A 26,563-nucleotide genomic window follows, 5' to 3' on the forward strand; every position below is an offset into this window, starting at 1 on the left:
TTACTTGTCTACATTTAAGTTTTGTGCCATTATTCTTCATTCGCAAAGTGTCATCGATCATAAACAATTCTGATTTGTCCACATTTGTGAATCTATTAAGTATTTTAAAGTTTAAACCATTCGATCAGTTTTCCTCGGGGGCGATCGACGTTTCTCAAGAGAGAATTAACATGTTAAGAGTGGAAAGCCTCTCGTCGTAGGGTTTGTTACGCAAGGAAGGGATCATTTTTGTTGCCCGACGTTGAGCACCTTCTAATTTAACAATGTCCTTTGCATGGAGGGGAGACCAAAACTGTACCGCATATTCCAAGTGGGGTCGAGCGAATCGATCGAAGTAGGCTATTACTTTTTTTTTTAATAAAAGGTTTCTTTTAATGAAGCGCAACATTCTGCTCGCTTTATTTGCAGCATCGATGCATTGCTGTGAAAATTTGAGGTTTGACGCGATTTTGACACCCTGCAAGTCCTTGACGCATTGAACGCTTTTGAGTTTGACGCCGCGCATTTCGTAATCGAACTTCTTATTTCTTGTTCCAACTTGAAGGACCTGGCACTTATCTATATTAAAGGGCATCTCCCATCTTTCCGACCAAGGTAAGGTGACCAGATTTCTGAGACAAAATCCGGGGACATTTTCGGTTCAGAAGCGTAAAAACCTCGAAAACATATTGTGTTTTTGTCATTAAAAAACTAAAACGGGGACACTGCCCTTACCATTCATAAAGCAGCATTCAAAAGTTTCTCTCACCCTATTTATCCTAAATTGCAAAGGAAATGAATAAAAATTCAATTGATTAACAATTTGTATGTTCTTGGAAGGCAGTCTCGCAAATTATGCCGTGCAAAGCTGTTTATCATTTCCTTAGTTATATACACTGTACAGTGCGAGTAGTACGGTGCGCAACTATACGTAAAGTTTGGTCAACATTTTCGATTTTTTTTTTTCCTTTATTCGAATTTTGGATCTTTGTCACAGTGAAAACCTGGGACATTTCCGGGGACAGCAGTAGCCGGGGACAGGTCACTGGAAACGGGGACTGTCCCCAAGGTGAAATTTTATGCAAATCCTTTTGGAGGCTTTGTCTGTCTTCGTCAGTGCATGAGAACCGAGTTACCAATCACACAGTTATCATAATTACATATAATGATAATCTGAGATACATCTTACTTTTAAAAACAACACTGATGATGACAAAATATATATGTGTGTCGTCCCGTGCCGTCCCGTATCCCTCTGGCTGCCCCGCGACGCCGCCACGACACAAACAAACAAACCACACCGCCGCGCGAGGCTCCCGGCCCCTGATTGATTGATAGTTTATTGTTGCAGGTAAACCACAAGGGAGAAGGGAGGAACATGCCATCCCAACCCCCAGGCAAGACAGTGTGTGATTATACAACTATTAGTACATGTGTGGGTAGCACCATGAAACTAAAATGATACAATGGTAGGAAGGAAAGCACAACAAGGGAGGGGGCGGTACCTGCCCCTGGACAATAAGACAATAAAATGTGGGGACGGAGAACATTACCCAAGCACTAGATGGGAACCCCTGAAACACTGAAGAACTACAACACAATGTGAGACCGTGGAAAGGTTATTATTCTCGTGGGGGCAATATTGGAGGCGCGTGCCGAGAGATTCTCCATATTTACCAGGGATTTTTCTTGGGATATTTTAGAAGCCCATTTTTCAGTGATTTTGCCTTCCCCCCCACCCCCCCCAACAACCCCGGTTCCCCACAGGTCCCCAGGCTTGTGTTGGGGGTAGGGGTGCTGGTGTGGTGGAGGGGGAGAAGTAGTTCTTCCCTAGTTTTACCCCATTATCACCAGGTAAACAACGCAACCTTCCAGTGTGGCGGTGCAGGGCCAGGCACTGTTCACCTGCGCGGCATTGGCCAGCAGGAGGATGATACTGAATTTATGTCATTTCGCGCAAGGTTAATATACTCAAGAATCCAACACAGTGATATATAAAGCTTGAACACAGTGGGGTGGGGGGTAGATAATGTTATGTAGATTTAATTAAGTCAGGTTAGGATAGGTTTAGTTTGGTTAAAGTCGTTCAATTTAATTGTTTATGATAAATACATGCGAGACACTTTGCACTGTGCCATCGTTGTCGCTGACAGTAAAACTGGCTACAGTAATCTACTAATAAGTCCTTGCCATTCTCTATTGCACAGATATACACGTTAACTTGCAGAGTGAAAATCAACTTGGGTATTTTTTTTTTGTTTTGTTTCATTCACTAATTACTTTATCTGTATTCTATCCCCAATGCATGTTACAGAGCTTAGAGAAAAGTGAGGCTGTTTACAGAGCAGATTAGCTGATAAGCTAGCCGACAGAGCATGTTAGCAAAATTAGTGAATAATAATTTGGACAACTGAGCATTGTGTTGCCAGCTTGTGGGTGTTGATAGTTTGTGTACTGTGAAACTCAAAGGGATTTCCTAACCTCATAAAAACTACATACCTACTAGTGTTGGGCACAAATTGTGCTGAATTGTCTATTCTACAAATGCCATTAAAGTTTGGAAAAAACACTTAACAGGGATATTTAAAAAAAAGTTAATGCTTGATGTTAAACAATGTTAACTCTTCTTAATTAACGACATTTTTGAAATGAAAACGACAGTAGTGCAAGAATGTCAACTGTAAATTTGTAAACTTGTAAATTATGAATATTAACACGGGGTATTCCCATTTCGTCACCAATCCGTTTCATCATCACTATTTACACCCGTTTCGTCACCACTGTTTTCATCCGTTTCGTCACCACGCTTTTCCTCCCTTTTAAGAATCTTCATGACTTTTTTTCATATGGATACGCCAGCCAAAAAAAAGTAAATAAAATTAATAAATAAAAAAAGCAAAAATGGTCAGAGTGTGACCATTGTCTGTATATGAAAATAAAGACCCATACTTCTTTTTACATTGCAGTAGAAATAGATCAAAAGGTACATACAATAATTGCATTGTTGCAAAACAATAGCAACAACAACAAAAATTCAAAAGGTAGCAATATAAATATTTTGGTGGGGAGCTACCACAATTTTACTGAGGACATGCAGAAATCAATTGTTAATCATATATTGGACTCGGAAGAAGGCACTGACAGCTTCTCAGAAATTTAGTAGTGGTGATGGATTTTTCCTCGTATGCATCCCACAACTTCCAGAAACGGACTTGTCGGAATGCACAGCAGTTGCCCACTGACCAGACGGTGTTATCAAGCCATGTTTGCCTTATATAATCTGTTAATTTTCTTGTAGGCTCACATTGCTGTGATTTTTCCTGGAGTTCTTCAAAGGCTGGTCGGATATATCGTTTAGGCAGGTAGAGGAGAGCAATTAAGGAGTTGACATACAAAATCGTATACTGGTCCTCGCTTTATATATGCAGTCGCCAGGCCAACCTGTCGCACTTTCCACCAGATGGCTTGTGCCCAGTTAAAAAAATTAACCGATGGATACACTTCTCTATTCTACATCGCTACTTCAGAATCCATTATTACTTCTTCAACACAGTACTACTCATCATTTTTGTTTTCTCACCTGTACATCTCCTGAGTCACATTCGTACCACACACCCTGTGTCTCCACTGATGACATTTATCACACAGTAGAACCTGCTGACGTAATCGCACTTCGTTCTGACAGCCTGAACAAGGGTGACAAGCTCCACTACTGTATGTCATCCTGAGGTGAATATTTGCTTGCCACTGTGAGAACTGTCAATGGTTTCAATCAAGTGATCGAGTTATTCGATAAGAAGCACTCTTTGACAGTTTCGTTAGATTCAGAGTTGAATGAGAAAATCACCCTGTTGAAATTTGTGGTGACGAAACAGATTTCACATTGGTGACGAATTGGAGTGGTTTGGTGACGCAATGGGTTTTTTGTTGGCGAACCGGGTATGTGACGAACTGGACTGGTGATGAAATGGGGTGTATCCATTAACAGATATCTGAGAAAGACAGCTGGTGTCTTTGTCCCATATCTGTAACTAAACCAGAACATAACAAGTTTTGAACAGGTTGGACTATGCTTCACGGTTTGTTTACAGTCAGGGTGACCAGACCTTTGTGTTGATATGAAACATTTTTTTAGTATTTTTGAGTTTAGCAATGTATTTTTAAGGTTAACAATATGTTTTAAAGGCTGATGGTATGCAAAAAAGTTGATGCTATAGTGGAAATTTTAAGGTTAATGATTTAACAGTTTTAAAGGGAATGAGCATGAATTGACCTGCAAAATCAAAAGTCTAATGTAGAAGGCATTAACCTTTCCGTTAACTATTTAGTGTTTAACAGCATTAACTTTTTGGTCAACACTGCCCAACACTGTTACAGACTAGGTTTTGCACTTCTCTATAATAAAGCCAAAGATCATTATTGTTGCATTCTTTGCTCAAACTCTTCTTAACACTGTTATACATATTGTGTTAACACTCTTTGGCATGGCAAGAACATCAGAATAGCCTTAAAATTAGCACAGAAACATTAACCTCTAGTGCCACCATACAAATAAAGGTTCCACCTTTTGTATACATTATAGTAGTTTTCCTTATACGAAAGACTCACCCCAATGGCAAATTAGCCTTAGCACTCATGTATGGCGGATATGTAAACTTGGCTTCATTTTCTTTATGTTGTTCTTATACTTTATTATATGCATAGCAAATGAGTTACTAGTATTCTGTGGTCACAATAATATTCCTAAAGATTAGATACCAATGACAACTTTGCAACCTTACATAATTAGGTACATATATAAATCATACCGTAGATTTTTTAATTTTTTATTTCATCATTCATCTCAGCCATGATTTATTAATTTTAGATAATCACATCTTTCATAAGCTTGATTTTTAGAAGTTTGATAGTCAAAATTCAATCAAAGGAATAATGTTGTTTGAAGGGTCTGTGGAAGCAGTACCTCTGCAGAACAGTGTTATAGGGATCTGGGAAGGATGCATATTTGTACTAGTTTGGGGGACAAAAATTGTATTTTGTTAGAACTTCCCACTGAAAATAATCTATATTGGGTTTGGTTAATTTTTTTCTATCAAATTTTCAATGTGGTATTGATTGATTCAGGCTGTCCAGTAATGACTTAAGTGACAAATAAATGTCTAGTATTGCCGCATATCATGCAGATTTTGACTGCAATGTGCAAAAATGTAAAATTGCTGCAAGTTATGAAAGACACGAGTGCATTTATTGCATTTACAGTAATTGCTTGTATATTTGATCTTAATATTACAGCTGAGGTGATGCTTGCTGGACTTTTAGGAGCCACTGTCTCTCATTTGGATTCGTCTACTATTGTTTTACAAGAAACATGGCAGAAGAGGCAAGGAGAAAAAAGATTGAAGAAGCAGTTCATAATGAAGTAGAAAAGGTGTGTACTCAACTCACTTCAGTGTTAAATTTTATATCACATTTTGTATATTTATTTATTTACTTGTTTACTTACCTTTCACATCATTGTTTAAATATTGTCACTTCACAAAAGGGACGTAATAGATCAGAATGTAAAAGCATTAAGAGGTAGAATAAATGATGGAATAAATTAGAGCTTCCACCACTTATTTATGCTTAGAATAACTAACTAGTATTTGATGCTGATTGGCTTTTAGGCATCATTCATTGATTGATGGTACCGCATCCATAGACCTTGTTGGGGTCACGACAGTACTGATGCCCATTTTCTACAGCTTTTTTTTTATTATTATTCTTTTAACCTCATTGCTATCCTCTATTTTTTTTTTTTTTTTTTTTTTTTTTTTTTTTTTTATAGATAATTAAGGTAGTTCTGTGCGGTACTTTGTATTCAGTATCTACAGGAAATAAAGTAGAATATATATATATATATATATATATATATATATATATATATATATATATATATATATATATATATATATATATATATATATATATATATATATATATATATATATATATATATATATATATATATATATATATATATATATATATATATATATATATATATATATATATATATATATATATATATATATATATATATATATATATATATATATATATATATATATATATATATATATATATATATATATATATATATATATATATATATATATATATATATATATATATTTAAAGAGAGAGAAAGAAAAAGAAATTGATTTTCCAGAAAAACCTTCATGCCATGATTGATCAGATACTCAGAGATGTTATTCAAGAGGAACTTGGAGCATCTGGTTCTGTGGATGCTGGCGCTGTGGTGGGGCAGCTTCTTGACTCGTCTGCAGTTCAGCAACTAGTGGAAAGAGTGGCTAATATGAATAGAAAGTCACAAAAATCACCTTCTACAATAAATATTCCACAAAATATTAGAGGTAAAATATAACTTTGTCTTGGAATTCCTTAGATCTATTTAGTCATTGCCATATTTCATGGGTCCAGAAAAAAAAAATGGGGGGGGCAATGTACACCCCCTGCTGGAAAAAAATTTGCTCCCAGGAAAGAGCCAATTTTTGGGGGGCAAATGCCCCCCCTTGCCCCCCCCTGCGGACGCCCATGCCATATTTAGTTTCATGCAGTATAAAAACCTTGGCATATGTTACTTATCATTTTTTTGTTTGTTTGTTTGTTTTTGTTTAATTTAATAGCTTTTCTATTTATAATGAAGTACTGTAATTAGCAAGCTCCCCCTTCTTGTAGTGGTTAGGATATATGTCTATCAATAAATGTGTGTGCCTAGATTCAGTCCCAGCCTGTTGCAGCCATGCCCAGCTCACTCAGCCGTTCATCGTCCCTTTTGGGGTTGATAAATGGGTACATGAAGAAACCTGGGGAAGGTAAACTGGTAACCCAAATATCACACTTGCCCTGTGTCTTGGGATGGTGGGTCCTTATCCACCACAAGCTCAAAGGCCAGTGAGGCAGGGATAAGCACCCTAACCATTCACAACTTTTGTCTCCAGCTTTACTTTTTATCCATAGAAACATGCCACTATAATATTTTTCTTTGCATAACTTTCTGCTTTAGAGAATAGTTCATTGTTTTTTTAATATAATGATATAGACTAATTGTATAATTATAGGAAGTTCCCCAAAATAATGAAGGGGCAACACCGAGCATTATGCTATCAAAGTGTTCAACAGAAGAACAAATGAGCTCAAGTATAATATATATGATGTTTATGTGTACATTATTATATTTTTCATCCTGTACCATATTAGGGGTATTACTAAGTAAGGGCTATTCTTACATCATGCATAGAGAAGAAAAACCTTTGTTCTCTTTTCTGTACTTTCAGACCAAGTTGCTGCTGGCAGACAGTATTTGTATTTAAATATACTTGGGGGAAGAGCATTTGTAGACCACCTTGGCACAAGCTCTGGTGGCCTTCATCAGTGCTCCCTTGTTGTCCATGTGGCACTCAAAACTCAGAGGTAAGTGTTTCAAGCTGCTTTGGTGTAAACATTAACTGTAAGCCATACTCATTATGTCTTGCTTTGTGGCAAATGTTCCTAACATTTGTCGTGTGAACTTTGCCTATAACCTATACTCTCTTGGTGTTGCTGTGTGATAAGGGCTTCTAGCTTCTGTGGGACAGATATTACTTGTAATCCATGTTAAATTGGTCTTACATCTTGCATTTATCTACATATAATCAAAACACTAAGATATATTTACAATAAAGATAATATTCTCCAGATTTCAGACTCGCCAAATCACTTGTGTTTGTGATCCTCAGATCCAAGAGGGATTTCTATTTGACCTTCAGCAGCTAAGCCCAGGTACAGTGTAGAGGCAACACACCATTCAGACAACCTATTTTAAAAATTGTTCCATTAATGAACATCTTCCCTAACAGCATTGGGTATTCTCAATTTTCATATTACTACGTATATTCATATATATATATATGTATATTCTTTTAGGCTATTTTCTATGCTGAAACATGACAATGTATGCACCTATGTATGAATACAGCTTTTTTTTTATATTATTACTTGCCAGCCTATAGCACCAGTAGACTTTCTTGAGGGGCCTGGATGGTAGTTGGACTCAGCCCGTCATGACGTAAGTGACGAGTGGAAGAGGGGGGGGGGGGGAATTCAGCCATAACTCTGTCATTTTTGCTTATATCTTCATAATATTTTGCCACAAGCTAGCCGAGGTGTGTACGAAGACGTAGATTTTTTTTTTCTTTTTTTTTTTTTTAATATTAATGGCGGACGCTCTCCTTAACATGTGGTCACTGATCACTACCAAGACCTTCATTGTTATGGAATGGTGGCTAGAAGAATATGTCTGGAGGCAAGAGAGGAATAACGTGGCTTTGTCAACCATGGCAATTTAGCAGCAGGTGATGAAATTCTTGAAAGTCTTGTCAGAGAAGTACCCTTCAACCTGTCAGAAGAAATTCACTGCATCAACTGGCTGGCTGTCATCTTTTGTAAGGAGGAAGCAATTTAACAGCATCTAGTTCACAGGGGAACGGGCAGCTGCCGATGAATTGGAGTCTGAGAAATACTCTGATATATTTAAGGAGGCTGTTGAGGAGGGTAATCTCACTCCTGAGCAAATTTTCAACATGGATGAGACAGAAATACAATGGAAACTGATGCCTAAATCATCCTATGTATCTAAGTTGAAAGGTATCCTACAGCAGCAAGAAGAGGAGGTGATGGAGAACTTTGATGAGACTGTGAGAAGTGGTGTGAGTTCACTGAACTTCAAAATTTTTAGCCAGTCTCTCCTCCACAACACTCTCGGGCTTTGTGTGCATGCGCTTCTCTCTTAACTTCTTACTTAATAAATGCTGGCAGTGTGTATTTTCTATCTTTTTATTCCCCTACATAAGGGTGTTTAGGGTAAGGGGGAGGGAAGAGAGGACTGTGGGTAAAAGGCAGAAGAAAACAAAAGCATTCATTAGTCCCTGTATCACAATTTTTTTAATGCGGTAGTGGTTGGGTTAGATGTGGATGAGCTGTAGTTGGATATATTTTTGGCTAGATGCCAGAAGTGTGAAAGAATTAAACTTCGCAAGATTTTGATAATGTCTTTTGATGAATGAGTTTTTGACAAGTTAAATAATAGTTTTGGCTCGATTCCATGCAGCAATATAAATATCATGATTATTAGAAGTTTGATGGCTGGTATCTTTAGTGAACGGTCTCTCCATCTTTGATGGCCCCAACACTAGCATGACTGAATCATTGCTTTTTAGCTTGATGATTCGAGAATGTGTGATATGTGTGTCTCCATCCCAGACAATCACCTCTGCAATGTGCTGAACACTCCCAGATCTTAAACCAGTAATTGTTCCAAAAATTACATCAGGTTGTCCCATATAGCTGAAGAATAATACCAGAAGTACAGCCTCTATGGTAGGTCTAGAGTCTAGAGGCTGCACAGAAGCAATAGGACAGAATACACAAATAAGATTGTGACCAGAGGAGCCCAACTGTGAATATAGTTCAATAGCAGTTCAGTAGAGTATAGTTGATAGGCTTGAGGCAGGAAGGAATGTAAAGTGTTGGGCACATCTCTTCAGGCAGCAGAGATAGGTGTAGGTTGCTATACCACCTGCTTTAGATCTTTAAGAAGAGGAGTGATTTCAGAGACCTTGCGAGAATGCACTTGAGACACCTGAAATTTGCTTTTATATGAAAACATATCTTTCCTCCACTCAGCTGATGTCCAGTGCGCACATTTCTTGGCAAATTAAATGCTTTGCTTCTTCATATGGACAATGAGAAGCTGTTACTCTTGGGAGGTGCAGCGGGGCAAAACCACCTTCTTCAGGTGGTATAAGATGGTTCAAAGTGTGGTGTCATGTAACAGCTAGGAATACATTTTCCTCAAAACTGCTACTGTCTATTGAGATAGACTACCTCCCTCTTCAGAAGCATGTTTAGCTCTGATGACCATCTTCTTTCCACCATAAAGCATGTACTCTGGCATGATGTAAGGTTCAGACTTTGAGCTGCTTGAGAACCTTCAAACTTTTATGGTCATATTTACACACCCAGTATGGTCATATATCTTTTGATATGGATGTAATTCTGCCTCCAAGGGAAGGAAGATATGAACTCTTTCATCCCTTGAGCAGTCACTTTCCAGGCATGACCTCTTGACTCTTGGAGTATTACATGCTAAACAGTACTGAATTTTAGAGACAAGGTGTGAGATCAAAGCTCCAAGAAAATTTCCATCCCCATTTTGCTCCTGGGCAGTAACTGATGCTTGCTGAGACCCTGCCTTCCCAAAAGCAGGAGAAATTGCCAGTTAGTTCTTGTTAGAATATCTGGCACAGTAGCATAGGAAATGCAAAGTGTAGATGGATACCTCACCTATAGTAATATTGCATGTAGATTTGAAGTTGTTTTGTGGTAAGTGCAGGTTTAGGTGGTGGCTGAGTGGTTAGCGTGCCGGCCCTGCGTTCAGCGCATTGTCCATGATGTGGGTTCGAATCCGCTGCTAACCACCTGAGATTTTTCAGTCACCGTTGAATGGCCTAAGACTACCCACATGCTACCCTGAAGACCACCCAGCAACCTGGACTCTTGAAGAAGCTGTACAGCGCAAGTGAAATCAAGAATGAGCTCCAGGGGGCAGCATGAGCCAATAATAATGGCGCCACTATAAACAATCACCTGTGCCATGATGGGCCTGGGCCGACATCAGGCCCATATAGATTAGCCTGCTGGAGCTATAGGCTACATGTGAAGAAAAAAAAGTCACGACCGTAGGGTCTTGTGGGGGGTCTGAATATCTATGTAATTACGTCTCTACCAAATTGATTTCATATTTGACCTTAAAAAGAATTGTTGAGCATCCACACTTCCTAGATTTTTCTCTCCTGCAATCTTGTCTCTGTATACTGAAGATCTTGTCTTTGTATGTCAAAGTGTCTCTATTTACCACACAGGTCATGCCCCCACACTGGATGCCACAGATCTACTGCTGCTCCATTCTCCAATCTCTCTGGTGGTTGTGAGAGCTGGGCAACATGGAGCCAACTCAACACTCATCTCTGCCCACAGCTTGGAGTGGCAGTCACTTCTAACACAACCATCATCAAGCAGCAAGTTTGTGTGCCAGTTGATGGGCATTGGTAAGTGATCACTCATATTATTGTTAATATTTGATTCATTTATTTATTATTTTTTAGGTGTTGCCTATAGTGCTCTCTTGAGGGGCCTCATGGCTGCCCCTAGTCTGTTAGTGGCGTTTTTTAATTTTTTTCATGCATATCTTTTGTTTAGCTCGTACTGCCCCCTGGTGCTCTAGTTGAACAAAGTCGCAGAAGTTAGGGTTGATTGGAGATCTGGGTAGCATGTGGGTAACCTGCCACTCGGTGATACTTGAAAATTGTCAGCGTGTGACTCAAACCAAGGCCCTCGGGCTCACCACTGACCACACACTGACCACTCTGCCTCTGCCTCCCCCAAAAGTGAAGGGAAGACTTACACAAAGTAGAAAATGCTATCACAGTTTTCAGTAATATACATATTACATGGTACGTATTAGCATTGACAATGTCTTCTGACTCCAAGTTTAGGGTAATAATATTTGTAAATCCAAAATAGAGTGGCAGGAACTTGAAAATCATACACACAGTACAACATAATATAATCAAAAGAATGCTTCTTGATAACATGCAAAGAAAAAAGTAAATGCATAGAAATTAAGTGTAAACAAATAAATTCAGACCACCAAATTAAATTTCACAAAGATTGTTATATGGGAATGCAATATGCTCTCACCCTGTCAACATAATTCATTCATTTGAAAATAATAACTTGTAGAGTGGGAGTAAGTTTCAGGTTCCTACTATTTTTTATAAGATGTGCTAATGTTGTTAGTCTCTCAATACAGAACCAGTAGACATTTGCCAATGCTGAGTCCAGGTTACATTTATGTGGAACTACAAACTTCAGAAAACTGAGACAGGATTCTCTGTCCCTGTGTAAGCTTTATTTAGTTATTATTTTTTATTTATTTATTTTATTTATTTATTTATTTATTTATTTATTTATTTATTTTTTTTTTTTTTGGCCTATGGCACTGGTAGACTTTCTTGTTGGGGCCTGATGGTTGGCCCCAGTCTGTTATGGCACAGGAAATTGTTTATAGTGGTGCCATCTTGTTTACTCTAATAATTGATTGTGCATGATTTTATGTAATAGCCTTTGTGTCAGAATGATGTATGATGCAAAATGTTTTGAGTTTTAAGTAAAATATTACACTACTACACAAAGGTGTGTGTAGTCATAGTGACCCAGTTTCCATTCATGTGTAATGAAGGAAGTCTAAGCCCTGTTCATAGCAATTGATGGATATTGTCATGGTATTTTTTCAGGCAGTGAGCAGCAAGTACCAGTTGGATTGCTTGACATTGAGGCTTCAATAATACCACCACTAGGTAACCCCATCCCACATGAGTCCTTGGCAGAACACTCCCACAGCCTGGAAGCTCAGAGGGGAGAAAAGCAACGACTCTTTATTAGCTACACACGAGAGTGGTGGCGAGAGTATACAGAGGCATCAAAGAAGCATGGAAGAAGAATGGTCAGGATATTTTCCATAGATGAATATGGTAAAAATAGGTAAGATACTTCACTAGGCCATACTAACTCATTTATTTCATATATATCTTTCATACTCTGCAACTTTCATGCTAAGTTTTAGGTCTGTGTAATAGAAAATGAGTTGTTTAACACATTGTATTGCTGTCAAAGACCAAATGTAAAAAATTATTAAGCACTCGTAAGTTGAGGTTTACTGCTTTTACCATCACTCCCACACTTGGTCACACACTTGCTTGGGTTATCACCCCTGCACACCTGTTTATGAAAATTGAGCTTAATAATTTTCGTTTTACTGGGTAGCTTTAACAATCTATCTATCTATCTATATCTCCAATGCCCTGCTTTCCCATAGGAACTTCCCTCCAGGGGGTGGGCACAGCAGAAGTGTCTAAATCTCTCCCTGTTCTGGCACTCCCTCTCTGCACATTCAATCCTGCTACTTCCGACTCTCTTGCTCCAATACTCGCTTACCCTATTTATTCACTGACACCCCCTCCTACAATCCTTCCCTCTTACTTTCTCTTCACAAATTCATTCTCCCTCATTCTCATCATGTGTCCACACCATCTCAATGCACCACGCTTCACCCACACCACCACTTTACAATCCATTCCTTTCACTGTTGCACCCATACCAAACTGCTCATACATGCTTTCATTACTTTCTCCATCCCATCCTGACACACCACATGCACCTCTTAAATAACTCACTTCCACTGTGCGTGTTCTCGATTGCTGTGCTGCATTCCATGTCCACGCCTCTGATGCATATGACAGATTTGGCAGGATAATACTAATTCATATTCCCTTCTTTACCTCCATGCTCACACTTCTTCCTTTCATAACTCATCATGAAATATGATTTTCACACTTAATAATATGATGAAGTGAATGTGCATTTTCAATTCATTATAGTTTTCATGATTTAAGACAAGAAAACATTGTGTCCATCAGCTGCAAGTGATATCCTTACACGACAGTGCTTGTGCCTTGGCAAATACAGACCTGTCTCTTGGAGAAAAGATTATGTTCCAAGAGCTCAGTTGATTATATGGGTTAAAGCCATTAATCATATGCTTACAATCCTGGAAGGCCAAGGTATGTTAAAATTAATAACATTAATTAACAACACAGAATAATTAACTTCATCAATGTGGGACTTTCTAAGTTGACTTTTGATATAGGGTAGCTCAGCTTCAGGTTCCCTGGCATGTCGACAGAAATTAAATACCTCTCATTTGCTTTCCTAAAAGGGTTGTGAGGCAAAGTACTATGATATTTCAATCAAATAACTCAAATTATTTCAAATGAAAATATAATAGAGAAGAAATCATTGCTCACCTTGCTGTCTTCCTTGCAAAACAAAGCCATTCTGCTGCAAACCTGACAGCCCTGATTTCTGCTCAGTGTCTGTTTGTGAATGTGGTGCATAGGTGAGTGAAATTAAGCTTATAGTGATATGTGACCATACTAACCAGAGCTTGGTTGGTTGCAGTTATAATTACAACACTTTATTACTTGACAGATTTGTATGTGAGTTTGTAAAGAGACTTGAGGTTGGCCAGGCTCTGAAGTCTTCTGAGGAGGCTGCAAGGTGGGTCAGTGTCTTGCCCTCCAATATGAGTAAGCAGCTGCCTGCAGGTGCAACAGATCCCTGGTTTACACCTTACACTGCTGTTATGGCTGGCTCACTGGTAAGACCACTGCTAATAGGGAACAAGTTATGTCACCACTTGAGGGAAATAGGATTCATTTGCAAATTATTGTTTGTTTTGTTCTTGGGGTCTGTATTAGTGATGAATAATGTATGTCTAAAATTAGGCATAACACTTAATGCTGCCATTTTACAACACATAATAATTATATATGTAGTTGTATTTATACTTGTAGCCTATATGTAGTTATTGATTTTTTTCAATCCTGTGCAGAACACTGAGAGCAAGTGCAGTTTGCTGTGTAGTCTTCTTCTTGGCTTTGGTCTGGACGCCTGGGTCTGTGTGGGCAGCCGGCAGAGTGGGCAGCCACACATGTGGCTCATGACCAGGGGTCCCTACACAGCCATAACATTTTGGGAGGCAACAACAGGTAACTGCTTTTGTTATCTTAACATAACTAATAATAACAGCCCACCATATCCTCAGGAAAATCTCCAGGCTAAAAATTAATCTAATCATGATTTAGTATTTTTTGCCATTCATTCTGTCTATTCTTTTTCAGCTCATCAGTCATCACCTCGTATTCCATAATTCTGTTCCATACTTGTACAAATAGTCTTTAACCTGAAGCCATCTTTTTATAGACTGTACATACCTGATCCTGCCACCACCTGTAAATTACTATAATTTCTTTTCACCAGTGTTATCATCTGCATCCCTTCAAAATGACTTCATCACCTCTACACACTTTACTCTCTGCATATGATGTATATTTCCAACACATTATCATTAAGTCACCCTAGTAACCTTTTTCAGCTCATGCATGTCTCCTGCTAATGCTAAACAAATTTAATGCCTCCACACAACACTATCCTTTACTGTATCTACACCAATCTTTATATTAATCAAGGCATTCGTTGTTCCAACTTTTCTACCCTTCTCAACACTCCACCACCTAACAATTAGGCTACCCTGCAGTATCATAAAAATGCCAGGACATATAATACAAGCTTATAAAGTTATTCTTGCAATGCATCCAGACTTCTTAACCCTCTCGCGTACGATGACACATTTCGCGTCATCAAAGGTAAAAGATCCTGGCGCACGATGATGTGAAATGTGTCATAAAAGTTTAAAAAATTGATTAAAAATTAAGTTTTCGGTGAAAGTGTGTCATATTTGGGAGTGTCATTTGTTGGGACAAGTTTCTTAATGGTAACATATGGCAACCTTTCTAAGGAGCGTGGATGAGGAGCATCAACTCTGTAGATTATTTTTAAAAAAATAGAATTCTTGGTGTGACTCTGGAACTAATAGGCGTATGAGGATTTTGAGGATACCATAAGAATCCTTACTAAATTTTGCTTTAAAACATATATTCGGCTAACAAAGTTGGCCCACAAAATTTTGAGCTAGCAAGTGGTGAAGAGTTGGTACTTAGGATTTATTGTCTACAATACTCTATACAGAGACTTGAAACAAGTTTGTATTGTTTATTTTCCTCTATTTTTATTTGCGCATGTTTTAGTACAAGTCTTTATGAAGCCATTGATACCAACATTATTAGGGTACGATATATCTGTGAGGGTAAAATACGTCCAGGAATGTAGAGTATCGCGGCGGCAAAAAAAAGGCCGGTCAGGCCGAAGAAATGCATGGTGAGTGGAACAGAAACTTATTGGAAACCTACTGTGTGCGAGAGGATTAATAATATTCAATCTAAATTAATATACTTATACATGAAGTGTATGCAGTGGTATGTGGTGATGCAGGTATATGCAATGTTGGGTGGGAAACAAGTGGGCAAGGGTTTAAAAATACTGATGTGTATTGTCTATTAATTTTTTTAGGTTGAAACACAGTACCCAAACTATTGTATTAAGGTATATGAGAACAATAACAGATATACACAATACAAAAATATATTCTTGAGAAAGGCGAAAAAATAATGGCATATACGAATGTGAGTTTGCCCCGCCCTCCAATGTGATGTCATAACATAGGAACCAATCAGCAAGCAGCGGCAGCGACAAGTGAATTCTCAAAATCATTGCATCAAAACAGCCTATAATCCACCATCAGATTTTTTGGGATGTTTGCTACTATTGTATTATTCACTCACCTATCGTAATATTCCCTCACACCCATGTAGATTTATACATGCTAGTTGATATTTTTCTTTATTTTATGGGAGAGGAGAAAATTGAGGAAGAAAATAACTTTTGCGGACAGGCTGTAAAATTGCTGTGATTTCCTGAAGCTTATGCATCATAGCTATTTTCTTTGTCCCTTCAGGGTCACGCTATCTGCACAGAGTTGGGTATCGTGGTGCTCATGACTATGCTGCTGTTGGAAGTGTCTTTAACAACCAAGCTTTCTATGCTAATTGCCAGGTATGAAATTAGAAATAGTCCATCCTTTTACTTTGTGAAATAATAGCTTGCAACTCACCTAGTTTGCAGAATTCACTAAGAAAAGTATTAGATTATATATATCATGATAATACTTGATTACTGCAAACTTTTTATAATTTGAGAAAATTGCTGTCTCTAAACAACAGTGAATACTGCATATGTGATAACAGACCTAACCCACAGGTATGCCATTTAGGCATTGTTATTCTGGCCTGGCCACAGCCACTATAGTCTGCTTCATTACGTCTGTCCACTCTTGAGCATAGATGTGGCACCTGCGCATTATTCATTCCTGATTGCATAAAGATCAACTTTTTTTATTTTCAGTGATATATTTGAATGTTCGTGTATACAAATAATCCTCGTGCCCTCTTATATAAACAGCAAACATGCCGATTTGCATCAGTATTATACCATACAAGCACACGAAAGACAAGCTTGTATCAAACAGTATATTCAGATCATACTTGAAAGGTTTATTATAACCTTCCAAATACCTATAATTCATCTCATTGCAGTTACATAATTGGCTCTGCAAGTGCCTATACATAAGGAATTTTGATAATTTGTTGCATGCAAATAACATGATTCATATTCGAAATAGCCTAGCATCACATTCAACAACATTTCATGTTATTTTGAATATTAATTGTTATTTACATGCGGTGAATTGTTAAAATACCCTTTATTTGCTCTTGCAGAGCCAGATATCTTATAAAGTACCTGAAGTGAGATGAATTATAGGCATTTAAAAAGTCCTAAATCGTTCTAGTATGATCCGACTACACTTCTTGATACAAGCTTGTCTTTTCCTGTGCTTGTGTGGCATATTATTACCTATGCAAATTGGCATGTTTAGGTTTTATAAGGACTGAGAATTTTTTTGTTTGCATAACATTCAAATGTATTATCGAAATATTAGCTTGAATGTCTGTCACAACAGTTGATTTTCACGTATTCACATACTAGAAATGTGCAGGTGCCACACTGCAACAAAGAAGGGAGAGATAAGATCTGATCACACTGCATAAGCTGGTAAATAAGTTTGATGAGGTGGATAAAGTTGATCTCTTCTTAACTGCAAGAATGCAGGGGCTGAGAGGACATAGGAAGAAACTTAATAAGGGAACCTGTTTGAGTGACTTAAAAAGGTACAGTTTTCCACATAGAAGTGTTAACACATGGAACAGCTTGCGGGAAGAGGTGGTGGAAGTGAACAGTGTCCAACAAATAAAGGAAAAGCTGGATAAATGTAGATATGGAGACGGGACTATTAGAGCTTAGCTCACGCCCAGTAGACTACAAATAGGTAAATACATCTATCAAAATTCCTGCTTTTGTGATGGACAGATGAAATTAAACATTATAATCACCTCAGCTGTGCATACACCAGAAACGGATGGTATTGGCATGTAAACAGAAGCCATGTGTTACAATGATCATGATCAGTCTGGTGTGCAGTGGTGGGTAAGCAAATGGTAACCAGGCTTTATACAGATCAAACTTTCAGTAAGTTGCCTAATACACATTCCCTTCCTCTCATGCTCGTCTTGCCACTTTGCTGTATTCGTATGCCAAGATCAGCCATTTTGCACAGCTGAGGTGACCGCCAGCTGTGGCTAGACCCCCTCTACACACATAACTAACCAAAAACAAGCCAGTCATATTGGATTGATTTTATTTATGTGATAGCCTAAACGAAAATGTAAATAGAGTTGTTTCATCATACACTTCAAATTTTGTTACAGATTCTGGGTACAAATTCTTCAATAATGTTTTATTTCTTTAAAGGTATCAGACAGGATAGAATATTGCAGCTTTGCTCTTGAAGATGCCAGCATTTGGAAGAAAATGTCATACACAGCTATATCTAGCATTGTAGAAAAAGGAGTGGGCCACCTGCCTGTATTGTCACCTTGGGATGATGGAGCCAAACGAAAAATCAACATAGAAAGTCAACTTAAATCCTTAATATCAGAGCACAGAAAGGTGAGCTTAATATTTCTATTTATAAATATCATTAAAAATTACAGTTTCTGTTACAGTTTATCTTTTTGCCCCAGCCTTATTTACATGTACTGGTTCACAGTCCTAGTGGAGGTAATGAACCTAACAAAGACTGTCAAGTAAATTAGCAGTGATGAGTTAGTTTGCAGCAATGTATAAAACATAAGTAAAGCTGAAAAGTCTTTAGTAAATTATAGTTAGGTAAATATCATCATGAAACAAAGGAAATAGGCATGTTTCAGCAATATATATGCCTAATAGGCAGTGCATGTAAAGTAATTGTGTTGTTACAGCATGCCTCATTCCTTTGTTTCACAATGGTATTTACTAGAGATGTGTCAGTAGCATCAGTATTTGTTTTATTTATTTATTTATTATTATTATTATTTTTTTTTTTTTATGTGCCAGCCTATAGGGCCAGTAGGTTTTCTTGAGGGGCCTGAATGGTAGTCAGCCCCAGCCCATCATGGTGCAGGCATGTGTTTTACAGTGGCACCATCTTTTCTTGGCTCATGCTGCCCCCAGGAGCTCGTTCTTGATTCACTTGGACAGTTTCCTCTAGAGTCCGGGTTGATGGGTGGTCTTCAGGACAGCATGTGGGTAGTCTTAAGCCAATCAGCGGTGACTGAGAAGTCCCAGGTGGTAGCGGCAGATTCGAACCCACGTCGTCCATCACGCAGTGAATGCTAGGCCCGCACGCTAACCACTCAGCCACCGCCTACCCATTGGTGTCGGTATCGGCAGTATCAGCCTTTATTTGGAGTATCAGCATTGGTATTGGCAAGGTGGAAATATGGCCGATACTCCAATACTTTGCTGGCTAGTTTATTATTTGATTCAAGACTCCTTGCCTTTCTTTCTTTTTTACTATCATTTTTCAAGACCATCCAATTACAGTTATCCCCAAATTCCATTATATCTAATTTTAAGAAACAAGTAATTCTATATTTTTATAATCTTAGATATGTTTTCAAAATAAAAAATACCGGTATTGGCAAAATAGCGGCCATTTGTTAGTATTGGAGTATCGGTATCGATTGAAAAGTTAGTACCATAATCGACTAAACAGTTAGTACCAGTGTAACCTCTGCTGCTTCTTACTTTCTCTGAATGTTTCATTCATCTATGATTGCAGTTTCTAGTAAAACGTCACCCATAAGAGCAGCTGAGGGAATATTGAGGGAGCTGTTTGTGGTACACTTGTTGGTGGTAGCGAGTGTTCTAAGTGCTAATCGGTTCACGGATAGAGAAAGTCATATCCGCCAGGGTTACTTTATTAGACAAAACTTACACAGCTCATCACGACAAGGACAACACATAGGATAGGTGTTTGTTTGTGTATGCGTTTGTGTGAATGTTGTTTGTGTAGGTTAACATTTAAGTGTTGGTGTATGTGTGGAACAATGTGTAACGGTGGACAACAAGAGAACGTGGACGGACAGTCAAAGGTAAACGAATACAAGGAAAGTTAACGATGAAGACGCGACAAGACAGACTGGCAGACACAGTGACGATGGACATTACATGAAAACACTGAGAATCTTAGTCTCTCTTTGCAGCACCCCATTTTCTTGTCACTGAGGGGAAGGAACACGGAATTTGAGCGGTGACTGCTACAGATTACTCCCCCCCAGTGACGAGGAAGGAGGAACGAAATCTTCCCTGGTGCTGGGGCGCTGGGGCAGACGGTGATGCGTTGCGATGAGTAGCGTTGTGTAGAGTTGTGTCGAGATGCGCGGTAAGTTGCGCTGAGTAGTTGCGTTGAGGTGCGCGGTAAGTTGCGCTGAGTAGAGTTGCGTTGAGTAGTTCAGCTACGGTGAGTCGAGCTGGGGCGAGTAGTGCAGTGACAACAGCTACGGTGAGTCGAGCTGGAGTGAGTAATGCAGTGACAACAGCTACGGTGAGTCGAGCTGGAGTGAGTAGTGCAGTGACAACAGCTACGGTGAGTCGAGCTGGAGTGAGTAGCGCGTAGGAGACAGCTACGGTGAGTCGAGCTGAAGTGTTGAGCAGCGATGAGTTGAGCAGCGAGGGGTTGAGCAGCGAGGGGTTGAGCAGCGTGAGGTGGGCTGCATGAGGTGGGCTGCGTAAGGTGGGCTGCGGCGAGTTGAGTGGTTGGCTGTTTAATAGATCCTGGAAGGCTTGAATCCGCACTCCCGAATCGCGAACCACGTAGACGGGTCCTGAGCAGAAGAGTGGTGCACTGAAGGACACCGCCGTAGTAGAGGAAGAGTTGCATGTCGTCGTCAGGTATGGTGAAGTCGAGCGGCGTGGAGATGGGCAAAAGGCACTGGCGTAAACGCGCCGGGGGTCACGGCAGTCAGAGAGTGCGTCGAGGGAACTGCGTGTGAAGGCGCTAGCTGCCAGCGTGTAAGGGGCCTCTTCAGTCGGTGAGAGTAGTACGACTGCGTGTGTTAAAGGCGCCAGCTGGCAGCGTGTCAGGGGCCTCGGCAGTCCGTAAGGGCGTCGAATGACTGGGTGGTAAGGCTCTAGATGCCAGCGTGCCAGGGGCCATAGCCGGTTGAAGAGTGAGGGGCGCTAGCATGTGCCAGGGGCCGCGGCAGTCGTGAGTGCGTCGAACGACTTCGTGGGTAGGCGCTAGATGCCAGCGAGCCGGGGGCCACAGCGAGTTGAAAAGTTAGGGGCGCTAGCATGTGCCAGGAGCCGCGGCAGTCCGTGAGAGTAAAACGAACTGTGTGTACTGTAGGCGCTGGCACGTGCCAGGGGCCTCTGTGGCTCGGGGAGTGAACCAGTGTTCAAAAAGGCACTGTAACACAACACTGTACGCTTAGTGGGTAACACTGTGACACTAACTGTTGCTGGGGACGTGCTGCACTGAACTGTTGCTGGACACACTGCACTGTACACAAAGATCCACAAGTGTAGGATAATCCAAGAGGGCGGTGGTAGATCCAGGAGGCGGTGGTTAATCCAGGGGGCAGCTAGTAATCCCAGTGGGGTGTCACACTGTGTTTGCGTGTCTCTCTGAGTCTGTGTGGTGTGTGGCGGCGTATACACTGAGTCTGTATGGCGTGTACACCGAGTCTGTGTGTGGCGTGTACACTGTGTGGCACTGTGTCTCAGTAATGTGTCGCACTGTGTTTGAGTGTTCACTGAGTCTGTGTAGTGTGTCACACGGTGTGCGTGTCTCAGTCGCCTGACCAGCAGAAGGGAGGAGGAGGGGTGGGGGTGGGTGGGTGAGCGCCGGGAGAAGCACCATGGGGCACAAAAGATGCCTGAAGGGCGCTGAAGATGCCTGGAGGAGGCGCACAGAGGGAGCCTAGAAGAGGCGCACAGAGGGAGCCTAGAAGAGGCGCACATAGGGTGCCTGGAAGAGGCGCACATAGGGTGCCTGGAAGAGGCGCACAGAGGGTGCCTGGAAGAGGCGCACAGAGGGTGCCTGGAAGAGGCGCACAGAGGGTGCCTGGAAGAGGCGCACAGAGGGTGCCTGGGGAAGGCACAGAGGGTGCCTGGGGAAGGCGCAGAAGGCGCCTGGGGAAGGCGCAGAAGGCGCCTAGGGGAGGGCGGGGGAAAACCCTGAAGGTGGCAACTACGCCTATGGCGTAATGTTTCTCCCGACCTGAGTGCTCAGCCCCACGAACCCCGAATGGAGGTGAGGATTTTTGCCCCAGGAGAGGGCGGACGAATGGACAAGTTACCCTGCCCAGGTCCTCCACTCTAGGAGAGAGTGCCCTTAAAACGGCACCGGCTATAAGCCACCTTGAACCATAGCAACACTCCGGGGTCACCAATTGTTGGTGGTAGCGAGTGTTCTAAGTGCTAATCGGTTCACGGATAGAGAAAGTCATATCCGCCAGGGTTACTTTATTAGACAAAACTTACACAGCTCATCACGACAAGGACAACACATAGGATAGGTGTTTGTTTGTGTATGCGTTTGTGTGAATGTTGTTTGTGTAGGTTAACATTTAAGTGTTGGTGTATGTGTGGAACAATGTGTAACGGTGGACAACAAGAGAACGTGGACGGACAGTCAAAGGTAAACGAATACAAGGAAAGTTAACGATGAAGACGCGACAAGACAGACTGGCAGACACAGTGACGATGGACATTACATGAAAACACTGAGAATCTTAGTCTCTCTTTGCAGCACCCCATTTTCTTGTCACTGAGGGGAAGGAACACGGAATTTGAGCGGTGACTGCTACACACTATCTTTGCTGCACTCACCTCATTCACCTTTCTGCTGGACTCACCAACCCACTTGCAGGAGTTGTATGGCTAACAGGTCAACTGTACACAGGACTGGCCTGCATCCAGTTGCAACAGAAGTGACACTGGCCCTGCTCATTGGCTGCAACATTTCCATTGTTTACAAACTGCCTCCCTGTTTGTACAGTTTGGCGGGGCTTTGTCTTGGGGTTGGTTTGGATGTTTGGATGGCGATGCCATTTTGGCAAGATTTGTTGGCTCTGTTGCCGTAGATATTGTGAGGGCAGGTCCACATCCGCTATTGGACTGCTGGTGGCATTGCACAGTGCTACATGGCTAATGGGTCAAACAGCGTATGGTATGTACATACATACTTATAGTCAAGAGATGCATTTCTGTGTGTAGTACCTATGTAAACATGTTTGATTCAGTGAAATTTCATGAGGATTTAGGGAATTTACCCCAAGTATCTGGAATTTCCACTTATCTGGCACCTCTGAATCCCCCCCGGTTGCCGGTTACTAGGGACTTTACTGTACTATGATTCTTGTTTGTGATATTATTTATGGCTGTTATAAACAAAGTCATTATGGTTTACAGGCTCATGAGTTGAGCTCACACTTTGATGAACATCTGAGCTACGTGTTGACGCCTGCCCTGTGGTCATATGAGAGGGAAGCTGTGGATGGCGGGAGCCTTACTGAAAACAGAGGTGCAGAGTTGTTTTCTGCAGCACTTATGAATGTGGTGCCAGAAGGCTACACATTCAAAGGATTTCCCTTATACTTCACACATAGTTCACCAAGACGAGCTTTCACATCTATACTCAGGTAAGATATCTTTTTTGGAAATATAAAGGGTCCTTCACCAACAGTTTAATTTAAAATGTGTAATCCTTCACAGCAAAATATATACATAAATTATTAACTATAAATTTAAAAAATTCTTGTCATACCATATTTTCCACCATATATATATGCCTGCATGATTAGGCATGGAATATTTAGGAAAATAAGAAATATGTTATTTCATTTTGTTTTCATAGACCTCCTTCCACTCCCCTTCCCTGTTACAGCTTCTGCTTATCAACCCACAGGCAGACACTATTTCTGGATACCTAGATCTGTGAGACTGCTATGGCTTCTGAGCAATGTTGATTCAGTACATGCCTAGGATATCATCAGCTGGACAGTGTGGGCTATGGGATATTGTGCATTTAGGGCAAGCAACACTTTTAATTTTTAATGCCCCAGCAACCATAAATTAACAGTTAAAACAACTACATGTGCACTTCATGGTACTTTAATATTATCAATATTTATTGATTCTTGTTTTTTTATATTCAGCTGGTGATTTGTCTGTACTCAGGGTTAAATACAAGAGATTTTGGTACCTAAATAGGCTGGTATATGTTAGAAAACAAAGTAAAGCTAGGGAGATATATGCTTCTTTGGTCATATGCAGTAGAACCTGAAATCAACAGGATATGATTTTAGAATTTTTAGTTCGAAAACTGTATAATAGAATGTGGTGTTTCCCCTTAATACTAGCTCACAGTGAACTCTTTGTTACAATTATCCCCTCACTCTGGGATTCTGCTTAACCCTTTCATTGTGCATGGTGAGGGAGGCAACAGGCCCCCCAGATGCACTTGGGCAGCCCAACAGGGGGTGTCTCTTAACCGCTGTATCTCAAAAACTATTCATCACAGCTAAAAAAAAAAAACTGCTGGAAAAAGGAGGCCCAGATCTGTAAGATTCGGTTATGTATGCCTCTCTTGCGAATGTACTGGCACGTTCAGGGGTGTTGCCTGTGAACACTTATGTCTGTGCGTGCATGATGGCCAGCCTTATTGAGGCAACTGAGTAGATCTCTTGATGGGGTGCTGGCAGGGTAGTATTGCCAACTGCAAAATTTACAATTATTTGGTCAAAAAATCAGTCAGGTGATAGGTGAAGCTATGCAAAAATTCCGCTAAATTGGACAACAACATCCACCAGTTACTTGTCCGTAGATTTTCCGCTGATATGATTTTCCACCAAATTTAGTGGAAAACCCACTGAATTGGCAATGCTGTGGGGTGAGAAGAGGCTTGTAAAATATTGTTGGAATACGCTCATACGCAGGAAACTTAAGTGCGATTGGAGGTCGCAGCGAGCATTTAGCACCACCAGCAAAGGACGCTACCGCTCGCTGTGAGCATTTAGCGTTTAGCAGTTTAAGGGTTAAAGGCACAGCATGGTATACAGGCTATCTGCACATGGGAAATTTATATGTTGAGATTAATGAAACATCGATACAAAAAAAATATCATTCATAAATATACCTGTCTCCCATTACTCGCAAGAATGAATTTCCATGAATGTTTGGCGTGCTCCCCTAAAAGAGCTTAAATGAACCTGCAAAAAGACACAGCAAGTTTACATAAACTTTACCCAATGCAACATCTCAGTAACCTAAAAGCAGCATGAAGTATCATGAGTAACTTTATTCATCAGCAGTGAAAATCAATTGACATAACTTTCCATATTTTATCTAAGTTTACATAAAAAAAAAAAATGTGTTTGATGTTTAAAACTTTAAAGTGTCTTTATTTTTCTCTTCACAGCTCCTCCATTGGCCGTGAAATAGTTGAGTGTCGAGGAGATCGAGTCAGCTTGGCTGTATGCACTGTCACCGTTTGTTACCCAGAGTGTGTGTATGTAACCTGGGTTATGTTAGCATGTACTTTTAGACAAGTTGGATAGCTTTTAGGAAAATTAACTCAGTGTCATGTAGACCAGTGGTTCCCAACAAGGGGTCTATAGAGATTCTAATTATTTTACTTAAATTTTACTTAAATAACTAGAATAAATAGGCCTACAGTTTAATCGACATAACAATGCAAGGAATTTTACATGATTTTATTAATTTTTTACAGAAAAATCTTCTATTAATTTTGCCGGCCTAACCCACTTCATTATAAGGGTCCACAGGCGTAAAAGTGACTGGAAAAAGGGAAACGAGACAAAAAGGTTGGGAACCACTGTGTAGACAAACATAGTTATGAGGAAGCCTTATAGTTGGAGGAGAGATATCCTGAAATGGCCGTAACTTACTGCCTTCATCTATACAGGGACAATGATTGCAAGTGTCGTAGACATCAAATGCTGGCTGACAGCTCATCAAGGCCATCAAGACATGCAGTGCTTTATAAATGCAAAGCCTAGATTTATTAGTCATTCATTCTGCCATTCAAACACCTTCCATCGCAGCTCATCATTTGTCAGATCTCTTGCTTACCTCCGTTCTTTTGTATGCTGTAACATGATGTTTCACCACATTTTGCCATCTTCATATGAATTGTCTGTCCCCACATGAACTGCTTAAATAGATCTTTTCAACTTATTTTCCCACACCAAACAGACTTGCCTCTAATTGCTCTTCACTACCTCTGTTCTCTACCACTCTCCTTCACATTACCTACTCATTTTTTGCCTTGTTAATCCTTTTCAGTCTAAATTTTGCATGTTATTTCTATTATTTTCTCTACCCCATGGAGTTTTGTGCCTCTGCTTTTATTCGTCTCTACAGACTTTTCAACATACCCATATGGCCCTTCCCTTGATTCTCACATAAGAACTACATCTTTTCACAGAATCGGTTCTAGGTATTTCATTTATTTTCATCTGTAATCAACACATCATTATTGTTAAACATTCCAATGACCCAC

General features: G+C 40.1%; 1 protein-coding gene across 3 annotated transcripts; it reads left to right on the forward strand.

Moving 5' to 3' along the window:
- Nucleotides 1-1,170: 1,170 nt before the first annotated feature.
- Nucleotides 1,171-26,563, forward strand: LOC126980692 (centrosomal protein of 76 kDa-like). 3 transcript variants are annotated; one of them, XM_050830829.1, is made up of 14 exons: nucleotides 1,171-1,330; nucleotides 5,272-5,407; nucleotides 6,191-6,395; nucleotides 7,320-7,455; nucleotides 7,721-7,803; nucleotides 10,944-11,129; nucleotides 12,378-12,624; nucleotides 14,131-14,299; nucleotides 14,534-14,690; nucleotides 16,556-16,653; nucleotides 18,466-18,663; nucleotides 23,452-23,681; nucleotides 25,460-25,549; nucleotides 25,967-26,563. In XM_050830829.1, the coding sequence occupies exons 2-14, from the start codon at nucleotides 5,348-5,350 to the stop codon at nucleotides 26,058-26,060; spliced, it is 1,953 nt and encodes a 650-aa protein (XP_050686786.1). In that variant the 5' UTR covers nucleotides 1,171-1,330; nucleotides 5,272-5,347; the 3' UTR covers nucleotides 26,061-26,563. The 3 variants fall into 3 exon arrangements, with proteins under 3 accessions (XP_050686786.1, XP_050686787.1, XP_050686788.1); XM_050830830.1 differs by lacking the exon at nucleotides 1,171-1,330 and adding an exon at nucleotides 1,363-1,581; XM_050830831.1 differs by lacking the exons at nucleotides 1,171-1,330; nucleotides 5,272-5,407; nucleotides 7,721-7,803 and having other exon boundaries at nucleotides 6,250-6,395.

The sequence above is a fragment of the Eriocheir sinensis genome, chromosome 45 (genome assembly GCF_024679095.1).
Source record: "Eriocheir sinensis breed Jianghai 21 chromosome 45, ASM2467909v1, whole genome shotgun sequence".
In the NCBI taxonomy this organism is placed as follows: domain Eukaryota; kingdom Metazoa; phylum Arthropoda; class Malacostraca; order Decapoda; family Varunidae; genus Eriocheir; species Eriocheir sinensis.

Coding starts and splice junctions, on each gene's coding strand:
- LOC126980692 (XM_050830829.1), top strand. CDS start 5,348: ATGGCAGAAGAGGCAAGGAGAAAAAAGATTGAAGAAGCAGTTCATAAT. Junction 7,804..10,943: donor CCTTCAGCAGCTAAGCCCAG/GTACAGTGTAGA, acceptor TTTACCACACAG/GTCATGCCCCCACACTGGAT. Junction 18,664..23,451: donor TAATATCAGAGCACAGAAAG/GTGAGCTTAATA, acceptor TATGGTTTACAG/GCTCATGAGTTGAGCTCACA.